Consider the following 20,096-nt stretch of genomic DNA (forward strand, 5'->3'; position numbering starts at 1 on the left):
ATAGTGGCTGTCTATTGCATCAATCTTTGTGCAAAAAATGATGGTTTTGAGCTGTTACAGGTTGCTGCATCAAATTAATGTTCTGAAAAGTATATGTGCTGCATAAATTAACTCAGATCTGTTACATCAATGGAATAGGTCACACTATGCTGTGTTCCAAAATATAAATTTCATCATGAACATTTTCATGTGGGCATGTAGGTTTAGCAGAGAGAACTGAGTGATTATCAAGTGAATTTTTTTTTCTGAATACTAATTAAAAAAAAAACACTCTGCAACTCAAGCTATATTTAAATAGAAGTTAAAAGGTATAACTAAAAAGTCAGCAGACAGAGTTCATGATATTTCCAAGAAAAAGAAACGGTGTGTACGAGGATGGTTGAATTTTTTTTGTAGTTTATATATAATTTCCTTTAACACAGAGAGCAGCAGTTCTCAAACTGGGGTCAGCAAGTCATGTCTGGGGCCGCTGGCCCCGCTGATCAATTCCTCCCCTTCCTTCACAGTGCCTCCTGCATGCTGTGGAAGAGCTGTTCAGCGGCATGCAGGAGGCACTGGGAGGGTGGGGGAGGAGCAGGGATGAGGTGCACTCAGGGGAGGAAAGAGGCAGAGAAGAGGAGGGGTGGAAAGAGGTCAGGCCTTGGGGGCAAGGCCTGGTGCTGAGCAGGGTTTAAGCATCCCTGGGGAAAATTAGAAGCCAGCTTGCGGGGGTCTGTGACAAAATTTAAATCAAAATGGGGATCCTTGGCTTGCTAAAGTTTGAGACCCGCTGACATAGAGCATGAAAATAAGGGAGGTTTTTTTATATAATGTATTTAGCAAATAAATTTTTTCCTTTCAAATTTTGTAATAATTAAAATTTTTCCACCACTCAGATTTAAAAGGCGTTTTAACATTTTTGGTACTTAGCCTTCAGCCTCAGTTTCAGACTACCACTGAAAGTGAAGGGTGCTCACATTCTAATACTATTCATGGGCTATTTCATCCCACCAAAATAAGGTATTAGATTATTACTCTAAAAATATTAGTGATATGATTGCAGAATCAGTACTTTCTTTCCAGTTTATTTTAGCCCAACATTCCATTTTTATAAAAAACATTATTCCATTCCATAATTCCAGGTTTTGTTCAGAAAAATCTCAGATGCATGGCTCTTCTTGAATCTTCTGTCAAGTTCAAATGACATATTCAGTATATAATGGCTGAGGATGCTACTTGATTTCATGGGTGGAATTCCATTATGTTGAAGATAACATAATAGGAGAAATAAGGGGTTAACTATATCATATTTTTCTTAACTGGCACAGAAAAAAAGGAACAGAGCATCACTTGATGTACAACAGATATAGGAATACCACAGTTTTCATTGGCAATACTGTAAATGGATAAATGTTAATGTCTCATCAGATGGGGCACCTCTTATTATCCCTTAATAAATATACTACAGTAGTTGCTTTAGGTGATCAGAGATTAGGAATAAGTTTAGAAAAGAAATATAGAAAGATGGATCATTTAACTGTTTTAATCTGACAAACAAAGAGGGTTCTGACACTGAAATACTACATGTACCTCTAATGACGTAGAATTATACATTAAAAATAATTACTATCTGTACAGATGCAAAAATATAAGGTTTTATATCATACAATTAACCTGCTATAGAAATCATTTAAAAATAAGCAGAAACCTCTTGAACAATTGAGGTATTAATCCTTTTGAATGTTCCTCCAAGGGTATTAAATAAAACATCTTTAATAGTGAACCTAAACATTGCTCCTTCCGCCCCCGCCCCCCAATTTCTGAAAAACGTTAACTACCTAAATAAATGATTAGTAATTTTTGCTTATCTCACACATTTTGCCTTTTTTCAGAATCAGACTCTTCAAGTACGGTAGTACAACTCATTTCACAATACAGTACTAAACATATAGATTATTTAAGAATGTTTTTACTTTTTCAGATGCCAAAAATGCTAATGCTGCAATTCGAGGAATACTAAATATTTCAGACTAGTTCTGAAGGCTGAAAAGGTCTATGAAAACTTGCAAAAGTACTTAAGTAATTAAATTTAGAATGCAAAACACTTACACAAACACTAGTATATTATAATCACACAAAGTAAAACTTAAAATGCAGCTTATAAATTTGAGTACCCTAAAGAAAAACTCCAGAGGCAGCAAGATCACAAATGAGTAAACTAAAGTTCTTGATGGTAGAAACGTTCATCATGGAGCTGCCTGCCATAATCTGTTGCTTCACTTGTAAGGAACAAATCCTGGTTCTCAAGAATCTCTGCTGCAGAGAGCTTTTTATCATCATTCAAATCCATTTCTTCAATCAGATGAAGAGCCTTTAAAATAAATGGAACACAATGTGTTTTGTCCAGTAAGTTGACACTTTCATTTATGAATATGCTTTTAGCACTGATTTCTCCAATTCCTACCATTATTTTAAAAGGGACTGTTGTAACACAAAATGTCTGTCACCTTTGAACCAAAGATCAACTCCCTTTGTATGTTTAAGGCACTGTCATTTCCCCCTCAATAGTCGAAACTGCACATTTAGAATACGGGTTTGTTTTCTCACAGTTCTTCTTCTGTCTTGTAGCAAAGTGATAATGCTGAATGTCTAGCTTCACTCAATTCTACAGCAATTTACCAATATCGAACAGGATCAAGCAGAAGAAGATAGCATTAAAACAAATCTCCACAACCAGCAAAAGACAATGAAGAATCTTACTGGAAGAGCAAGTTCTTGTTTATTCCCCTGGTCAATGTGTGTTACACATTCACCTTTTTGCCAGATCCAGAGAACAAGTCTGTTTCATCTCCCAACCACAGTGCTTCAGCTCAGTCTATCGGCAATTTTACTTTTACCTCTGGAGGTCCCCAGTGTGCTGATTAAAATGGCCACCATCACATAAGTGGGGCCTCATCCAGGATTTGAACTCCTGTGATGCTTGTAATGAACTTGCAGAGGAAGTATATAATCCACTGGTCAGCATATGTCAAATGTCCACCTCTGTGCCTGATCCACACAAGATGCACAGCTGTTACAACTCTCAGCTACAGAGCCTGGCTCTTTAGGTCAAGCTGTAGATACTCCTGTTTTCAGCTCTGGACATCCCTAATTTGCTGGTCACACTTGCATATTTTCTTCTTTAATTCTGACCTAGTTTATGGTTTGGATAAGAAAGTTAAAAATCTGAGTCAAATATTTCTCCAGTATTTGAAGATGGCTAGTTTAAAATATCTGAGGTACAGAGCTGCAGCTGAATATTCTTTATATATTTATGATCAGTTTAAAAAAAAAAAAAACTCTGAATTTCAAAATATATGAAGAGATTCGACCATTACACAGAAGCTTTCCCATTAAAGACATAGAACACTTGCCTTCCAAAAGAAAATACTTTTACCTTCAGTCTTGGAAGTGGGGAAATAACAGTTCATAAAGTGATGTGTACACACAAGAGCTTCAACCTTGGATAATGTCACTCCCCCCCCACCACAAGGCCAAAGCAAAAATCTTGATTTTCAGAAATGTTTGAGATAGCCAGGTTAAAGAAAAACAAAACAAAAACCAAACAACCATGTGCTCAGAAAGTACAGTAGATAGTTTGCAGACAGTTCACAATCCTAAAACTCATTCATTTGAACAGTACAAAAGCAAGTAAGTTCAGTAAGTTCAGCAGTAAGAAGAGGCATAGCTTGCTATGGGTTTTAAGCAGATCTCACTTAAGACAACTGAGTTCTGTTTAAAAGCAAAACAAGTTACATTATGTGTCTCCAAGACAAAAATTTATAACCTAGCACACCAGTCTTCTCTCCTCCTGTCACTTCTTGGGAATGTAGTATCTATTCTTGATGGGTAGGTACTGGAGCAAAGGTTTAAGAATATTAGATGGTTTTCAAGCTGCAGGTCTTACAATATCTACACACATTGGTAAATTAAGGAGAAAGGCATACTATCCCTGGTTTTATTGGTTTGTCTCAACCGACAAACTGTTTTTTGGGGTTATGTAGCTACTAGCTTAAATACATAATCACAAAGGATTTGAGAAAGAGAAATAGTAAAGTCAGCCAAAAATATTTTAAAAAATTAATGACAATGCAGGGACCAAGAGTAGCATTCTACTAAAGCAAAAGATTGAACTGTTCGTCTAAGGGGAATGAATGCGTGGGATTTTGGTAATCTAGTGGTCAAGCAACAAGAAGTCACTTGCAAATATCAAGCTGCAACTGCAAAACAACTTTCAAAACTGCATCCAATGACTCATTCAGTGTCACCGTCTCTCTAGCCTGAAGGCTCTAGATTGAGCCCTTGGTACTGGAAAAGAAGGCAGGTACCATGGTACAAACAATGTACTGAAATCCTTCTCAGGATGGAGCCTGGAAAATTAAGCTGTCAGCTTAAAAAAAAAAAAAAAAAATCAACTGGATAAGCAAAGAATTACTGAAAAGTTACAAGACCACCCAGGATTTAAAGAAACTACACAGAAAGAGACACAAAGCCAGTTATTCAGCAAGAATAATATGATCCTTGAAGAAAGAATGGAGCAGCCTGAAAAAAATCAGATTTGGGCAAGAAATATCAGGATATTGGGGTTCCTGCTGACAAAGATTGATTGGACTTTTATCTTTGAAGAAATGTTATTTCAATCATTTTGCAACTTAACCTCAAAAAAGGCCCGACACATTGAGAGCAAATACTGGGCTCCTGGCCAAGTTTTTTTTCTGGTGACAATACAACAAATATGTTAAGAGGTGGCTTCAGTAACCATGCTTTCCAACACAGAGAAGGTGCTACGCTTTCTGACACAGAACATGCTATCTGTCTCGGAGGCAAGAACAAAAGAGGATCTAAATGTGAAGGGGGAAAAACACGTTCTTCCCTCCAATCTGAAATGTCAAATGATCTGATGCAGTCAAAAGAAGGAACAGTTGAATAATCAATATAAAGTTATTGGGGAGAAAAGGGAGAGTGAGGACTGTTTACCAAAACAAACAATTTGGTTTTGGGACATTAAGTGCTTCAGTTGTCTGCAGGAAAAAAATCAGAGGAAGGAAAAACGGCTAGACGAAAAATCCATTTAAACTCCTTATAGCACATTACACCTAATTCAACTGATTTATTATTTTAAACTTGGATTATGGTATACTTAGGTTCTGTTTTGGTTTTATGTACATAGGTTTCTATTACCCAAGACGCAAATGGTAGCAACTTATTCGGCTAGATAAAGGGTAACAAGTTCTATCAGAAGAATGCATGTTATGGCTTCTGTATTAATATTTAATTGATTCATGTTATCCATCTAGTACTTTGGAAAAATTTATCATGGTTTTGCTAAAAATACTGTATCTTCCATCAATTCAGACCGACTATTTACCTTTGAGAAATGCCACTGTATTAATTTTATATTCTGACCAGCATTCATATAGTCCATAGGAATTCCAACTGCTGCACTATGCAACATTTTTGTAACAATCGTCATTCTTTGTTAAGGTGAAAGTCACAATTTTATAAGAACTTTATGAAAAGCGTTATTAAATGCTCTTTGGTTACTAAGATGTAAAATATACTTTTTTTTGTAAAACAGACTAAATTAACGCAGCATATATTTGGTCATTTTACACAGTAGCACAATATTTTCAAGAAGTTTCATTAAGTCTAAACAAAAGCCATGAACTCAAACCTCATACCTCCTCTTGTGCAATACCCTGATTATTAGGTACTACCCAAGTCAGCAGTTCTTGAGGGTTGAGTTTTCCATCATTATCCTTGTCATAATCATTCACAAATCGATCCTTCTCGACAAGTATCCATTCTGGATCTTCATTTGCAGCTAAATAAAAAGTATTTTTCAAACTTAAGACCATTCAATATCTTTGAGATTGTTTTCACCTCTTTTCTATCGCAAAAATTGACTAGGTTTAAAATTAAGCAATGTCACTACAGCAAGCATTACAGATCATTGTCATTGAATTAAATCAATAAAACAGTTTCCTATAGAGACACTCCCCGAGTTATGCAATCGTTCTGTTCAGGAAAGCCTTGCGTAACTTGAATTTTGCGTAACTCGGAAATGTATACCCATACGTTACGCAAAAATTTCCGAGACTCAAAACTCATATTTCTGGCTTATGGAACTTTTTCCGTAAGTGCGAATTTGCGTAAGTCAGGTCTTGCGTAACCTGGGGAGCGTCTGTAGATGTAAACAGAATTAAAAACAAAGCTTACAGTAATGGAACTTTAAGGTTGCAACCTTAAAATTAAAGTCGAGAAATGTAATGAAGGATACAATCAACTCAATCATCACACTTTGAAACAAAAAAGTGTTTTACTTAAAATTGTAACACTGCTTAATCTAACTGAAATAGATTAAGCATTTCTGAAATAGATTTGTGTATTTGGCAATCTAGATAGTGTCAATTAATTACTTTAAAATAAATTTTATTGAAGAGGCAGAGAAATGTGTAAAGAGTAACCATTTGTTAGACAATTTTTTCCTGGTAACAAATTTTATAGTGAACCATTAGCTGACACCTTATGAAATCTCATCAAAAGAAGCTGACATCATACAGAAGACTGAAAAAATAATCAATTCAGAAACGGATATGTTTCCACTGTATATAAGGCATGGGTGAGGTCTCTTTCCTTTTTCCTCATTAAAAAGGATGTCTGTATGCAAACAGACTCTTGTTTGAGCTCAGCGGCCCCTGCTGTTGAAGTCAAACTTGCATCATAACTGGATGCTGCAGAAATGGACTCTTCAGGTGGGGCAGGCTATAATTATGAAATGATCAACGGGTTGCCTACCTACTTTATATCAATCATCTGGCAGAGTTTAAGTTTTGCTTGACAACTAGCCATTAAAAAAAAAAAAAAAAGTTCCCGGTACTAATAGCTGCTTCGGAGTCATCCCTGACAATTTGTGGTTTTATAACCACGTTTTTTGTTTGTTTGTTTTTTTAAAGTGTTTTTCTCCTCCCTGTTGTAGCATGAAAGCATCAAAAATGCCTCCCTCACCCTATAACTTCAGAGGTGGAGAGGCTTTGTCTCAGACTACAAGGAAAGGAAGCCCCTTTAAGGATTCCAAGCACACCCCTCCTCTTTCCTTAGGGGCCTGGGAAAGGGGTGTAGCAAGGGATGGGAGGGGAGAGAAGGATTCCTAGCTGACTGACTGGATTCACTAGCCCCTGTGCACCTAAATGGCATAAGCCTCTTCCTCTGCACCCAGGAGCTTGGGGAATGTTCTTTGGTTAGGAGTTTAAAAACCAAAACAGCCACCGTGCCTTAGAAGGCACAAAGAAACCTCTGTTCATTATGCCCCCACCCCCGTATTTTACTTACTTGGATCTCTTCTGTAGTCACCAAGGAACTCTTCCAGGCTCACAAGTCCATCACCATTTTTATCATGTTCTTCTAAAGCCTCCTGAATGACAAATTCCTTTTGTGTGCATATGTATATGTGACAGAAACATTAGTTGGTAAAAACTTAACATTAAGAAAAACAGCAATATATCGTTCTATAGGACTAAAAGAATGCATCCCATATTCTAAACACTTATTGGTTTCAAACAAATTTCTCTTTCAGTGTAGAATAGTGCAACAATTAAACAGTCACAAGTGCAGTCCTGGAGGTAAATAAGTCCACACTGCATATTCATTTGACTTTTAATGCAGTCACATTTTACTGAAATCAAATCTGAAAGGGATGCTTGGATTTGGAATCCTGGAATTGAATTCAAGACAATAAATATATATATGAAATATAAATTTAAAAGGGGCACTGCCACCTATTTGAACAAAATGGATCACTTTTCTCTATTGCATCCAATTTGGTAAATACCTTTTGATAGTAAAATTATTAGCGAAACTTTTTAAAAATTATCTGCCTTTGACACTATATTTTCCAATGGAGTTAAAGCCAATGTGCCTGCTTGTCTAGTTTTACCATGCCTTGTTTGTTCACCAATATCACCAGTCATGTCACACAAACTGATGCCAGGTTTGCTTTGTGCTCCCTCTGGTGGCTGGCTCTGCAGCAGCAAAGAACTAAATATTACAGCTTCTATAGAGGAAAGAAGCTATTTCTTTTCAATTTCTTGGCAAGAAAGTACCAAAACAAAATCCCCAGCATATTTAGATTAAAAAAAATTATAGACCTCAGATTATAAAGATGTACCCATTTAAAAATCATACTTGTGAGTGAAAATGTTTCATCTATCTTTATAACTACTTAAAATTACTATAACTGAAAGATTAGGATTTTTTTTTCATTTTATTCAAAATCCTCTCAAAAGAAAGTAAGTATTTCACTGTTATGTGTGCATAGCCAGTTTTACTGTTTGTATGAATCTTTCATACAGCACTAAGAGAAAGGAAAATATTTTTTGAAAATATGATTGTGAAACCACAAAAGTTAGCATGGAGATACAGGGGCTAGTATGGTAGCTGAAACTTTTAAACTCTTTGAAACTGATAAGAATTCAACTTGACAAGATCTCTTTAAAAGTAGATCAAAATTAACTTAAAGAATTTAAGTAACTTTTTAAACAAAAGCATCAAACGTACATAAGCAGCTGAAATGCATCCTTCATCTTGAAACTAAGAATTCACTTCTAATTGAAAACTGTTTTACCAGGCTAGGAAATCTCACATTCTCACTCAGGCCAGTCATCCAAACCTAGTCAATTCAAGTGAATGAAATTAACGTACTACCAGGTCATCTACCTTTAGAACTCTTAGGACTTTCCAGAGAAGTTGATACTAGTACGGACCTGTACTAGCTTATTTTGATTCTCTGGTTCTATCCCAGATGCTATGTTCACCTACAGTCTGCTAGTGTTAGTGATGATGATCATAAAATTGATGAACAAATGCAAATAACTAAACTCCACAATAAATATATATAGTGCATAAATAAGTAGGGCTTAATTTTAAGACTCCATGTGGCTACAAAATAAAATTGGGACAGCTCTATTGAATTGGACTGAGCATATCTTTTGACAAGTGACCGAACAATTTTTCCCAGCCTGGCTGGTGCATATAACAATGCAAGCTGAAACAGTTTCTGCTACATTTGCATGCAGACTCATTTTAAAAAACAACACAGTAATTTATGCCCTCTCATCTCAGCTAGCATCAAACCTGAAGGTTTATCTGTAATCAGAAAAGTGACTTTCTGCATCCCTTTTAGAGGGCTGAGTATTCCCTTCACTTAATCCTTTCCCATGCCAAAGGCTTCTTCTTAAGATGATCTACATCTTTCTGATGGGGACTCTTTTCCAAGTTAGACCTGACTCCCCCATCATAAACAGAACACTTTACAGCACTATTCCCAACCTAAGGGGAGAATCATCTAACCCCAAGTCTTGTATAACAATTTAAAGCACCTCCACTACTCTACTGGGTAGACTCCTGAACCCCAAGACTAAGGATTAAGACATTTGCACATCATATATGTATGTTCTTCAAGAGAAAGGAATAGTAGTTGTTCAGAAGCAAGTTTTCCAAGGTTCGTTGGGCTAAAAACAACCATTAAAAGGTGCAGCCTCAATCCATATTAACCTTTAGAACAAATGTTTTCCCTAAGTCTTACCGTCATATACTCAGCTTCTTCGGGATGCTCAAAAGCAATAAATTCATTCAGATTCAGACCAGGAACTTCATCTCTATTGGCTTTTTCAAACCGCTTCTTGTCCTTTAAATGAAGCTTAAAAAAAAGTTTTCAGAAAATAGACCTGATTAGATCACTTAATGAAGCAGAACAATGGACATCTACAATAACTGGTTTACAGCTAGAAAACACTGTATTACTTTGTTTCACATATGGGTATAACAGAACCTGTTATGTCTACGCTAACATAGCTCATGCAGAGGTAGAAGAGCAGTGCTCTTCGTTAAGGTAATTTATTACAAGAAGTGTGCATATGGAAACCTGCCACTTTTAGACTCCAAGGGAAGACCTTTAAAACAGGTTCCTGGCCCAGGCCTCAAATGAAAGAGAGGCAGCGTGACCAGACCAAGCAGCAGGTGTATTCTTCACACACATTACTCCTCCAAAATTCACTAATACAAACACAAGCACTAATCCAGATCATGGCTAGCTGCATAAATTGAGCCCGAAACTACCGAGGGTAGTACAATAATTATGGTAACCATTACAATGTCAGAACTTTCCCTTTAAAACTTTTCACCCTATGCACCTGATTCTCATTTACACCAAGGCCCCTTCACACTTCTCTGGCAATGTAAAGGAGTCTTAAAGAAGGTATAAGTGTAAAGAACTTATCTGTCAGAGGGGTATATGGATTCTTTAATGCAAGGAAGAATCAGGCATAGTGCTTCTGCACATAGTTCTAATGGAAAGAGTGAATTCTCCAATCTGTTGTGTGATTAGTGTACACTTTAAAAAAAATAATTTTATTATGCAGTATGTGCAAGTGGGTTAGTATGAGAACCTTTCATATTTCCTGACTTTGTGGTTGGTTTGTTTTTGCATTTAATAGTGAACAGTCTCATAAGCCAATTCCGGTTTGTGTTTGTTTTTTTGGAGAGGAAAGTATAATAAGGAAAAGCCCAGTGTGTCTATAACTGATCCACTCAAGTCTGTTTGAGGGTTAATCAATGCTTGTAAAGTGTTTTTTGATCCCAGGATGAAAGGGGTTATTAAACAGGTGCAATTAATTTTTATCCATTTCAGATTAATAGTCACAGTATATAGGGATAAGTAAGCCTACATCAGCAAGCTATGAGAGGTCACAAATACATTAAATATAACCATGCTTACTAAAGAGGAAGAGAAATTAATTCCTTGCTTATATCCCTCATTTGCTGGCACGTCTCTAAATGAAGTTAGGCTAACCTAGAGCAACAAGGCATGACATTCATAGCAAAGTAAGAAAAGAAGATAGTACAGAAGATTTAAAATCCTATAGAATTATTTCTGCAACATATAGTTATTTTAACCAATGAAATGTTGATCTTAGCTATGGGTTAAATATTAAAATAACTCCGAGTACTGATTATATGAGACAGTACACTCAGAAAATCTATTTTGAGGAGTGGAAAACAAGACTGCCACCCTTTACTAGATTGATATTTTACTTTCTTTAGAATTAGCTATTAAATAAAAAAGTAACTCCATAACAAAATAAAATTCTGAGTGGAGAAAGAAATAGGACAACTGCCCAAATCATAGTAAACATTTAAAACAATTACATTGACATATTGCAGTTGCATGGGAAAAGTGTGTGTGGGGGGGAAACTAGTGGGAAACCAAGATACAAACAAAATATTAGAGTGGGGAATGATAAAACTATCTCCCTCAAAGTATCATACAGTATTATATATATATGCGCTGTTATATCTGACACTAATGGTCTATAATCTGGTTGACAGTTCCATTTGATAGAATTCTTCTTAATTTATTTAGAATGCAGTGTAGCTATGTGGTTAAGTGACCTGCAAAGTTATTCTGAGTTTGTTCACTTCCTCAGTGTATAAGAGCCATGGTCCAAGAAGATCTACTTTGGACTTGGCTGGCTTCTGTCAGCACCCCATGCACTCATGATTTTTAAATTAAAAAATAGTGGCTCTGACACCTCCTTTCCACCAAAAATCCCAAGATGAACTTACACACTCATATACTGCTGTTTTGGGAACAAACAATTTTGTTGTATGTGTTTATAAATAAGCAACTTGAATGGAAGCTGAGACTTTCCTATGGGTGATTCTTAATATATCTTTTTCACTCTCTCCTCTGCTATTGGTACATGAGGAAATACTTCAGAGAAGTTATTAATTAAAAGCAAATCTCATACTTGCACATGTGATATCACTAGGCTTGACAGAACTTGAATATTTTTTCTAATTTCAACAATACTGATTTTTGTTTTTAAGGTTTTTTTTATACAGATAAAGATTTTTATTTTTGCAGTTACTGGAAATTGAGGGGTGGGGTGGGGACGGGATAGGACAATGCTGATCCCAATCTCTGCAGGTGCAAAGTGCAGGGCACGTTAAGGTCTTGCTGAAGAAGAGCAGAGACCTGTGGCTTGGGCTACGAAGAGGACAAGTCCCCTGCTGCATGGGGACAGAGTCATTCAGCAGCAGGGTGGCTTCCCCTACAGCTAGGGGCTTGTCCTCTTTCTCTTTCTCTTCCTGACAGTCCTTGCTGGGGGGGAGGGGTCTCTGATACTGCACCCCATATTCTTCATAGTGATATTACTAGGATATAATTATAGCATAATTATATATTTTATGCAAGATAAGTCATGTGAGGTGTCATTGGAAAAGTTATGATTTGCAGACTGTTACTGTTGACTGGGGTTTGCTTTTTGTCAATGTAATTGTCAGCTGGAAAAAAAAAATTGACTTTTACCAACATCTATTGGTTAAAAATCTAATACTGCCAAGCCTAGGTCTGACCAGCTAGAGTGTTAGGTACTACAGAAATAACATGACCAAGTTGCTGACTAAGTTTCAGAATGCTGAACAAATACCTTTTGAATGCCAGAGGTAATGGACTATCTGGAGAAAACGGACATAAAAAATTGGGGGGTTTCCCCCTACCGTAAAAAACAAACCAGCCAAAACAGTATTTCAGATATAAAGAATTTAGGCAAGTAGATAGCACTGATGTCTTTCCTCAAACACCCAATGATAAGTTATCTTGTCATGGAGAAAATAATCTAAAGTGAAGAATTAATTCAAAATTAAAATTATTCATTGAATCTAATACATAGGTACAAATTATCACAATTTAAAAATCTACTCCATACAAATTTGAGAATATACGGAACACTATGTAGCGGATTATGTGGTTAGACAGAGGAGTCTAGTGTGAATATAATCATATAAATTTACAATTTACCAGTTACCTAAATTCAGCCATCTCTGAAGTAGATACTGAGCAAGTTCATTAGTGCTGGAAATAATATACTGGTTAGGAAAAGGAGTAAGGAACAAGTCTGAGGGAATTTAGGTAAAACAAAATATCAGATATCAGAACTGGAATTTATTACAACACCCAGGGCTAACAACCTCACAAATGCTACCACAGGATATTTAATTACCTCAAGTGATGGGAGCCTCTCTCTCTCATCCAAAGACAAGACCTTCAAATGCCTAGGGTTATCTGTGGAAATGTCTTATCCAACTAGCCCAACCCAGTTTACGAGATATGACAAGATCATAGCTTCACGTGGTACAGCGGACAGTAAAATCAGGAATCAGATTTTTCATGAAGGTATGATATTAGAACTAAACTGTAGGAAAGTGTCAATCTTCTACTTATTTCACAATGCATAGCAGTTAGGACAATGGAAACATCAGTAAATTAAACTTAAGAGAAACAGCTGCAGCAAGTAAAGCAACACCTTGCAGATGGGGAGGGGGGAGCTGAGTCCAGGATAGGGCTAATTCTTTCCTTGCTAACAGAGCCCGGAACCAGAATCACCCCTTCTGGAGCATCAAGCACCATGAGGCATGGGGATTTGGGGGAGAGAGAAACTCCTGAGTGGAGCCAGCCCAAGACTCAGAGCTTAGCTACACTTGCGAGTTAGAGCGCATTAAAGCAGCCCTGGGTGCCCTAGCTCACTACCCGTCCACAGTGGCAAGGCACGTAGAGCGCTCTGACTCCACAGCTAGAGCGCTCCTGGTGCTCCACCTCAGCAAGAAGATTAACGTTTGTTGCGCCTTGGCTGAAACGCCTGGGTGTCAGTGTGAACGAGGCATTGCATTACTGCGCTCTGATCAGCCTCCGGAAATGTCCCATAATCCCTTTAAGTCAAGTGGCCACTCTTCTCATTGTTTTGGAATCACTGCAGGAATGCAGATATGCCATTTGAAAGCTCCCTTTCTGACAGCTGGCTGCTTATCAGCTCCGAGACAAAGCAACCATTACTATGGAATACTTGGTGGGGGGGTGTCTGCTGCTGTCTGAACTTACAAGATAGCATGCTGACATGCTCTCAGCCCCCCCCCCAGAACCCACTCTCTCCTCTCACATACACACAACGCACTCCCTGTCACACCCCACCCCACCCCCATTTGAAAAGCATGTTGCAGCCACTTGCACGCTGGGATAGCTACCACAATGCACTGCTCTCTGTGGCCATTGCAAGAGCTGCTAATGTGGCCACGCCAGTGCGCTTGTAGCTGTCAGTGTGGACAGATTGCAGCGATTTCCCTACTGCGCTCTACAAAGGCTGGTTTAACTCAAAGCACTCTACATCTGCAAGTATAGCCATGCCCTCAGAGGACAACAAATACAAAGGCAGCTGCAGCATGATGTCAGGCACTAATCATTAGACTACCTTCTGACTTTGGACACTCCCTCTCTTATGCTTATTGGCCGTTTGCTCTAACGCCTCCTGCTCCCCCATCTTCCAACCCAATCTTCCATGTCTACCTCTCTCTTCACTCTTCCCTACTGCCTTTCAATGTCCCCTCTCCCCCTGCCTTTGTCTTTCCATTTAGCTAATCACCTCTTAACAAAAAGCTCTACTTGAAGGGGGGAAAAACAAAAAACCACCCTCACATCACACCAAGCCCCTCCAAAAAGAAAAACATATCAAGGATAACATGACATTTGCAAACCAAACCATCACTCTGTTCCCATGTTACCTCTCTTTCCCAAACCATTTGTCTGTTGTCTATTATTCTGTTTGCACAGAGCCTAGCACAATGGGGCCACATTCTTGGTTCACCTCTAAGTGCTACTACAATACAAATAAAGAACAGATGGGTATAGTACATAATTAGTATTGTACAGAAATGAAACAGTGGTCAAAACTTTGGGGGACCAGTTAAAAGTGTATTGCTTGTAGAAAGATTTTGAGTTGTATTTAAAAGGGAGAGGGAATCCATGAAGGTCCCACCAAATGCGGGAAATGGGGGAGGGGAGACTTACAGTTTAGACTTGGAAGAGCAGATGTTGGGAGAAATGGATAAAGCTGTGGCCCGGAAAGGTCTTGTAATCTAAAGGATTGTCCACACTAGGGAATTTTTCAGATTTCCCAGCCACAATGAGAACTGTAGTGTAGACAGGGCTTTGGCTGTTGCCACTTTTTAACACCATGCTATCTAACCTTGCTGGGAGCAAGTCTAATTAACACTTTGCAGTCAACAGTGTCAGCAGCCTTTCTGTACTACAGAGTCCCAACATTGTTTACAGCAGTTTAGCAGATTTATGGTGATATGAATTGGCTGAAGGGTACAACAGATCTACACTCTCTCTATCAGAATGCACCAAAGCAATAGGTGGTATAGGCCCGATTCAGGAAAGCACTTAAGCATCTGCTTAAGTACTTTACTGGACTGAAGCAATAATGAGCAATTCTCTGCTGAATAAATTAACAATGCAACAGATTTAGTCATTTTATTAGGTAGAACAGAAGTAAGCGCCTTGTTATAGATCTTGCTTCGGGACAAGGTCAGCAACTTTGACAAATTTCTATAGAAATAGCAAAGCAAAGGGGAGACATAATGTAGCGCACACACACACACACACACACCACACCACACCCCCTATGATTTTATAAACTGGATTATTCATTTTTATAGCACCCATCACCATAATATCTGGGCCCTGGACAAGGTTCCCTTTGACAATATTTTGTAGTTTTTCCCCTTTAGCTCACTGGGCCAGGAGATACACTGAAGTGAACAGTATTCTCATAACATCAGGAAAGGATATGAACTCATACTTTGGCTTATGCCCTAAACTCTAATTAATGGGGGCTAGGAAGAAACTTTTCCTATGAGCAGGTTATTCCATAGTTGCTTTTACAGATATCTTGTACCTTCCTCTGAAGCAGCTAGTACTGGCCACCATCAAAGACAGGATAGCGATTAGATGGGTCACTGGTAATCCAGTATATTTCCACCTTACATTGCCAAGCGAGGCATCAACTGAAGTGTGGCTTCTAGGATTCCATTACCAATATATTAGTACCCTACTCAATTCTCAAATGTGGCTTGTTGTGTCATTCATTTTGTTGGCAGGAATGTCAATATTTTATTACCTTTTCACTATTCAGCTAGTCCAGGCAGCAGAAAATGTTCAGTCTGTTTACCAGCTCTGACTGTGTTTAACGATGTAACAGAATAAAATGACTAAAGAATCCAACACCGCTGCCATTTGCCTCTGCTTTGTGAAAGCTGGTGCTGGAGTATCTTACCTGTCTAAATGATTCTTCTTCTTGATCTTCCAGGACAGTATTCTCATCAAAGTCAATTAGACGATCATACATTTGAATGTTGTACTCCTCCCAAGATACTAATCCATCACCATCTTTATCATATTCACCAAATTGTTGTTTAGCCTCTTGCGTAACATAATGCTTAAAAGATTGCTGGATCCATGAACTTAGCTCATCTGTGGAAATGCCACATAATGCAATGAAATCTTTATTTTAACCTTTTTTTAATTGAAAAAGCAATTACAGTAAATGTTGCATTTTCTACATTCCTAAACAGTATTAACAAGGTCTCTTCACATTCAAACAGTGGAAAATTTTACTTGTTAAAATAATCACATGCAATCACGTAAACAGGGCTTCAGTTGTACCACAGAAATCCACTTTCTATAGGATATTCCTGTTTTTCATGCCAGCCAAGAGAGAGAACCAACCAGCGCTAAAATCCTATGTTATTCCCATGTAGCAATACTTTCTCCATTAATACTATTAGTAGCATGAAATTGATTACCATCATGATGCCTATTTCAAATTGTTTACAGGGCTAGAAAATAAATGAGGAACAGTATAATTTAACCAAAATCTGTGGGTACAGAAGGCATACTGTGTAAAGACAACTTTCTGCAAAACAAAATTCAACCATTTTAAAAAGAATTCAATATACCAGATTTTTGCATTCTGAAAAGTGTGACAGGCACAAATTATAAATGAGTACAATACATACAGCTATATAAATCCATCAATATCCCCTAAAGTTAATTATCCAAAAGAAAATACTACCAAAGGATTTCCACTTAAAATGAGCCCCAACTAGGCCTTATAAATTTTGGAGTAGACATTAAGCTTCGTTTTTCAAGGAAATATAGCAATTAACAAAAACCCCACACCAAGATGTAGCCAATTGGCAAGTTCTCCCTCTTATACTTAGATGTCTTAACCACCCAATTAAAATGAATATTTCCCAAGATCATATTTTCAACAAATTAAAAACCCCAAAACGCATGCATGCGCATTTATGCACACACCCCCTTCCTATTATTAGAAAAAGAATCTCTAGTCAAAGCCATTAAATTCCAGTGCAAGTCTGAAAAGTGACAAATGTAGTCTGAAATGGCACCTTTTTATTCAGATGATCTGCACTCCCACCGTTTCACAGCAGTCTCTTACGCTAAAATAAGTTTGTGTTACTTTATTCCTTTTAGCAATACAAAACTAATACAACTTACAGGGGGGCCCTGTGAAGTTAAGTTGCTCAGCCTTTGGCTTCAGCCCTGGATGGCAGGGCTCAGGGTCCCAGGTATCAGCCCTGTGTGGCACCCTCGGCCTCAGTGAGTCTAATGCCGGCCCTGCTTGGCGGACCCCAGGGACCCCCGGGACCCTTGTTGAGAACTGCTGCTGTAGAAGAAACTTAAGAAGGAATTGATTCTAACTCTCTCTCTCTTAGCTGTGTTTACTAAGAAGGAGTAACAAGAGTAAAAAAGCAGAAACATCTTATTTTTGCACTGAAAGAATCAGATAGGATTCTGGATACATACAAGACAGTTACTTTGCAATCCAAAAGGAGTACCTGTGGCACCTTAGAGACTAACCAATTTATTTGAGCATAAGCTTTCGTGAGCTACAGCTCACTTCATCGGATGCATACTGTGGAAAATACAGAAGATGTTTGTTTTTATACACACAAATCATGAAAAAATGGGTGTTTATCACTACAAAAGGTTTTCTCTCCCCCCACCTCACTCTCCTGCTGGTAATAGCTTATGTAAAGTGATCACTCTCCTTACAAGAATACTGCACAGGCTCAAGGCAGACATGTTGTAGGGACTGACAAGTTTAGACACCTGGTAACTAAAGAACGGACCTTACCAATGGAGGCAGATAGAAAAGAAATGGGGAGAATCCCAACAGTGAAGACACCCTCTTTCATATCACACTCTCGCCAGTATTTGTTAGATATACATGCAGCTGCCCCCTTCTGGCAACTGAAAGTGAGACTCTCTCACACCAGAACTTTTTGATTGTATCTCTGCTACCTGTCCCTCCATCTCCACATTTTGAGTCTTCCCCTCCTGTTAACAGCTCCACTGCTTGCCTTTCCTGCTTCGTATAGCTTTCCAGAATAGCAGAGTGAAATCAACATGTCAACTTTAATGCTTAGCCACAGGAGAGTAGCAGTGAATTTGACCACTCACTTGTTACTACTATCTCTATGCAATAGCTTCACAAAGATGTGAGCAGCAACAGAGACACACAACAGTGTCTGCAGACAAAGAAAGACACAGCTACACTACTAGGTTTGCAACTCAAGATTTTTAAGTCTCACACTGCACTATTTTCTCACCCCTACCCACTGTGTACATGAGTTTTTTCCAGTGACACTAAATCTGTGTGCAGCCCCTACCATCAGTAAGGAATCCATCGGAGTCCAAGTCAATTTTCTTTATGATGGCCTTCAGTCTCTTTTGCTGTTCTTCGGGACTGAGTTTAGCGTATTCCTCTGCTCCGTCCTTTGGAAGGAGAGAGGAAAAAAACAACAGAACTAACACACAAAAGTCTGTTACAGCCCTGCCACTTCTGAGCAGAGGGGCAGATTAAAATCTCTCCCCCCCACACAAAAAAATAAATCACACAACAACCAGCATTAATTTTAAAAAAAAGAGGGGGGGGGGGAGAGCTCTCAACGGGGTGGGTGTCATCTTTCAGTAGCGTTCAGAGCCTCCCGCCCTAGGAGACGGGCTGCTGCAGCTCTGGGAGTCATCGCCCGGCACCCGCTGGGGACTGTGCGCCAAGAAGGGCAGGAAGCTCCGCGCTCACCAGTGCGGGTCTGAGGGGGCTCCCGGGCCGCTCACCTGGCCTCCGAGCAGCGCCTCCCGGTCGTAGTCGGCCCGGTGGTCGCCGTCCACGTAGTGCTGGTCGCTGGGTCCCCCGCACGCCGCGCGCAGCACCCCGAGCACCAGGCCCAGCCACAGCAGCGGCGGGGGCCGCATCGCGCCCGCGTCTCCGCCGAAGGAGGAGCAGAGCTGGCGGCGGCGCTGCTGCCGTCCGCCCTGGCTGGCTGGTTCGACAGGCTGGGACCAGAAGGCTGGTGGGGGCCACCCGGCTGGCGGCTCGTTCGCTCGTCTACGAAGACGCGGCTGCAGAGCCGGACACAGCGCCCCGCACCGGCTGCGAGCAGCCTCGGCAGGGAAAGAGGGGCTGTGAACGGAGCCGGGCTATAGCGATGCCCAGCGACCCCAGGCCCCGCCTGGTTCAGAGCGACTTGGGTTCCGCCTCCCCCACCTACGCTGAGGGAGTCCGAGGAGTGTAGCGAGGGACAGACCTGCCGAGTCACAGCTCTCTAACCACAAGCCCCTACTCCCATGCTGAGCTGGGAAGAGAGGACCCAGGAGTCCTGATGCCCAGTCCCCTCTTCTAACCACTAGCCCACACTCAGCCTGGAACTGAACCCAAGAGTCCTGACTCTCCTGGGTTAGGCCCATGTCATTGCCACTCAACATCCTCCTTCCCACCAGAAAAAGAAAAGGAGTACTTGTGGCACCTTAGAGACTAACCAATTTATTTGAGCATGAGCTTTCGTGAGCTACAGCTCACTTCATCGGATGCATCCGATGAAGTGAGCTGTAGCTCACGAAAGCTCATGCTCAAATAAATTGGTTAGTCTCTAAGGTGCCACAAGTACTCCTTTTCTTTTTGCGAATACAGACTAACACGGCTGTTACTCTGAAACCTTCCCACCAGAGCTCTTTAACTTACTATACCATTTAAAAGGGAAAAAATAAAATGATGTCCTGGACCCTGGGCTCACTGCCCCCACTCCCCCCGCATTGCCCCTGGCCCCCATTCCCTCCCCAGTCCCCCCATCCATCTTGCCTATCGCCGTTGGCCCCCACT

At 39.5% G+C, this 20,096-nt stretch overlaps 1 protein-coding gene across 2 annotated transcripts; it reads right to left on the minus strand.

The window, feature by feature from the left end:
- Positions 1-1,041: 1,041 nt before the first annotated feature.
- Positions 1,042-19,363, minus strand: RCN2 (reticulocalbin 2). 2 transcript variants are annotated; one of them, XM_074966051.1, is made up of 7 exons: positions 19,055-19,363; positions 18,607-18,712; positions 16,188-16,384; positions 9,602-9,715; positions 7,351-7,447; positions 5,700-5,842; positions 1,042-2,350 (listed from the first exon to the last, which is right to left on the minus strand). In XM_074966051.1, the coding sequence occupies exons 1-7, from the start codon at positions 19,190-19,192 to the stop codon at positions 2,198-2,200; spliced, it is 948 nt and encodes a 315-aa protein (XP_074822152.1). In that variant the 5' UTR covers positions 19,193-19,363; the 3' UTR covers positions 1,042-2,197. The 2 variants fall into 2 exon arrangements, with proteins under 2 accessions (XP_074822152.1, XP_074822153.1); XM_074966052.1 differs by lacking the exon at positions 1,042-2,350 and adding an exon at positions 2,378-3,171 and having other exon boundaries at positions 19,055-19,362.
- Positions 19,364-20,096: the final 733 nt, after the last annotated feature.

The sequence above is a fragment of the Natator depressus genome, chromosome 10 (assembly GCF_965152275.1).
Source record: "Natator depressus isolate rNatDep1 chromosome 10, rNatDep2.hap1, whole genome shotgun sequence".
Lineage (NCBI taxonomy): Eukaryota > Metazoa > Chordata > Testudines > Cheloniidae > Natator > Natator depressus.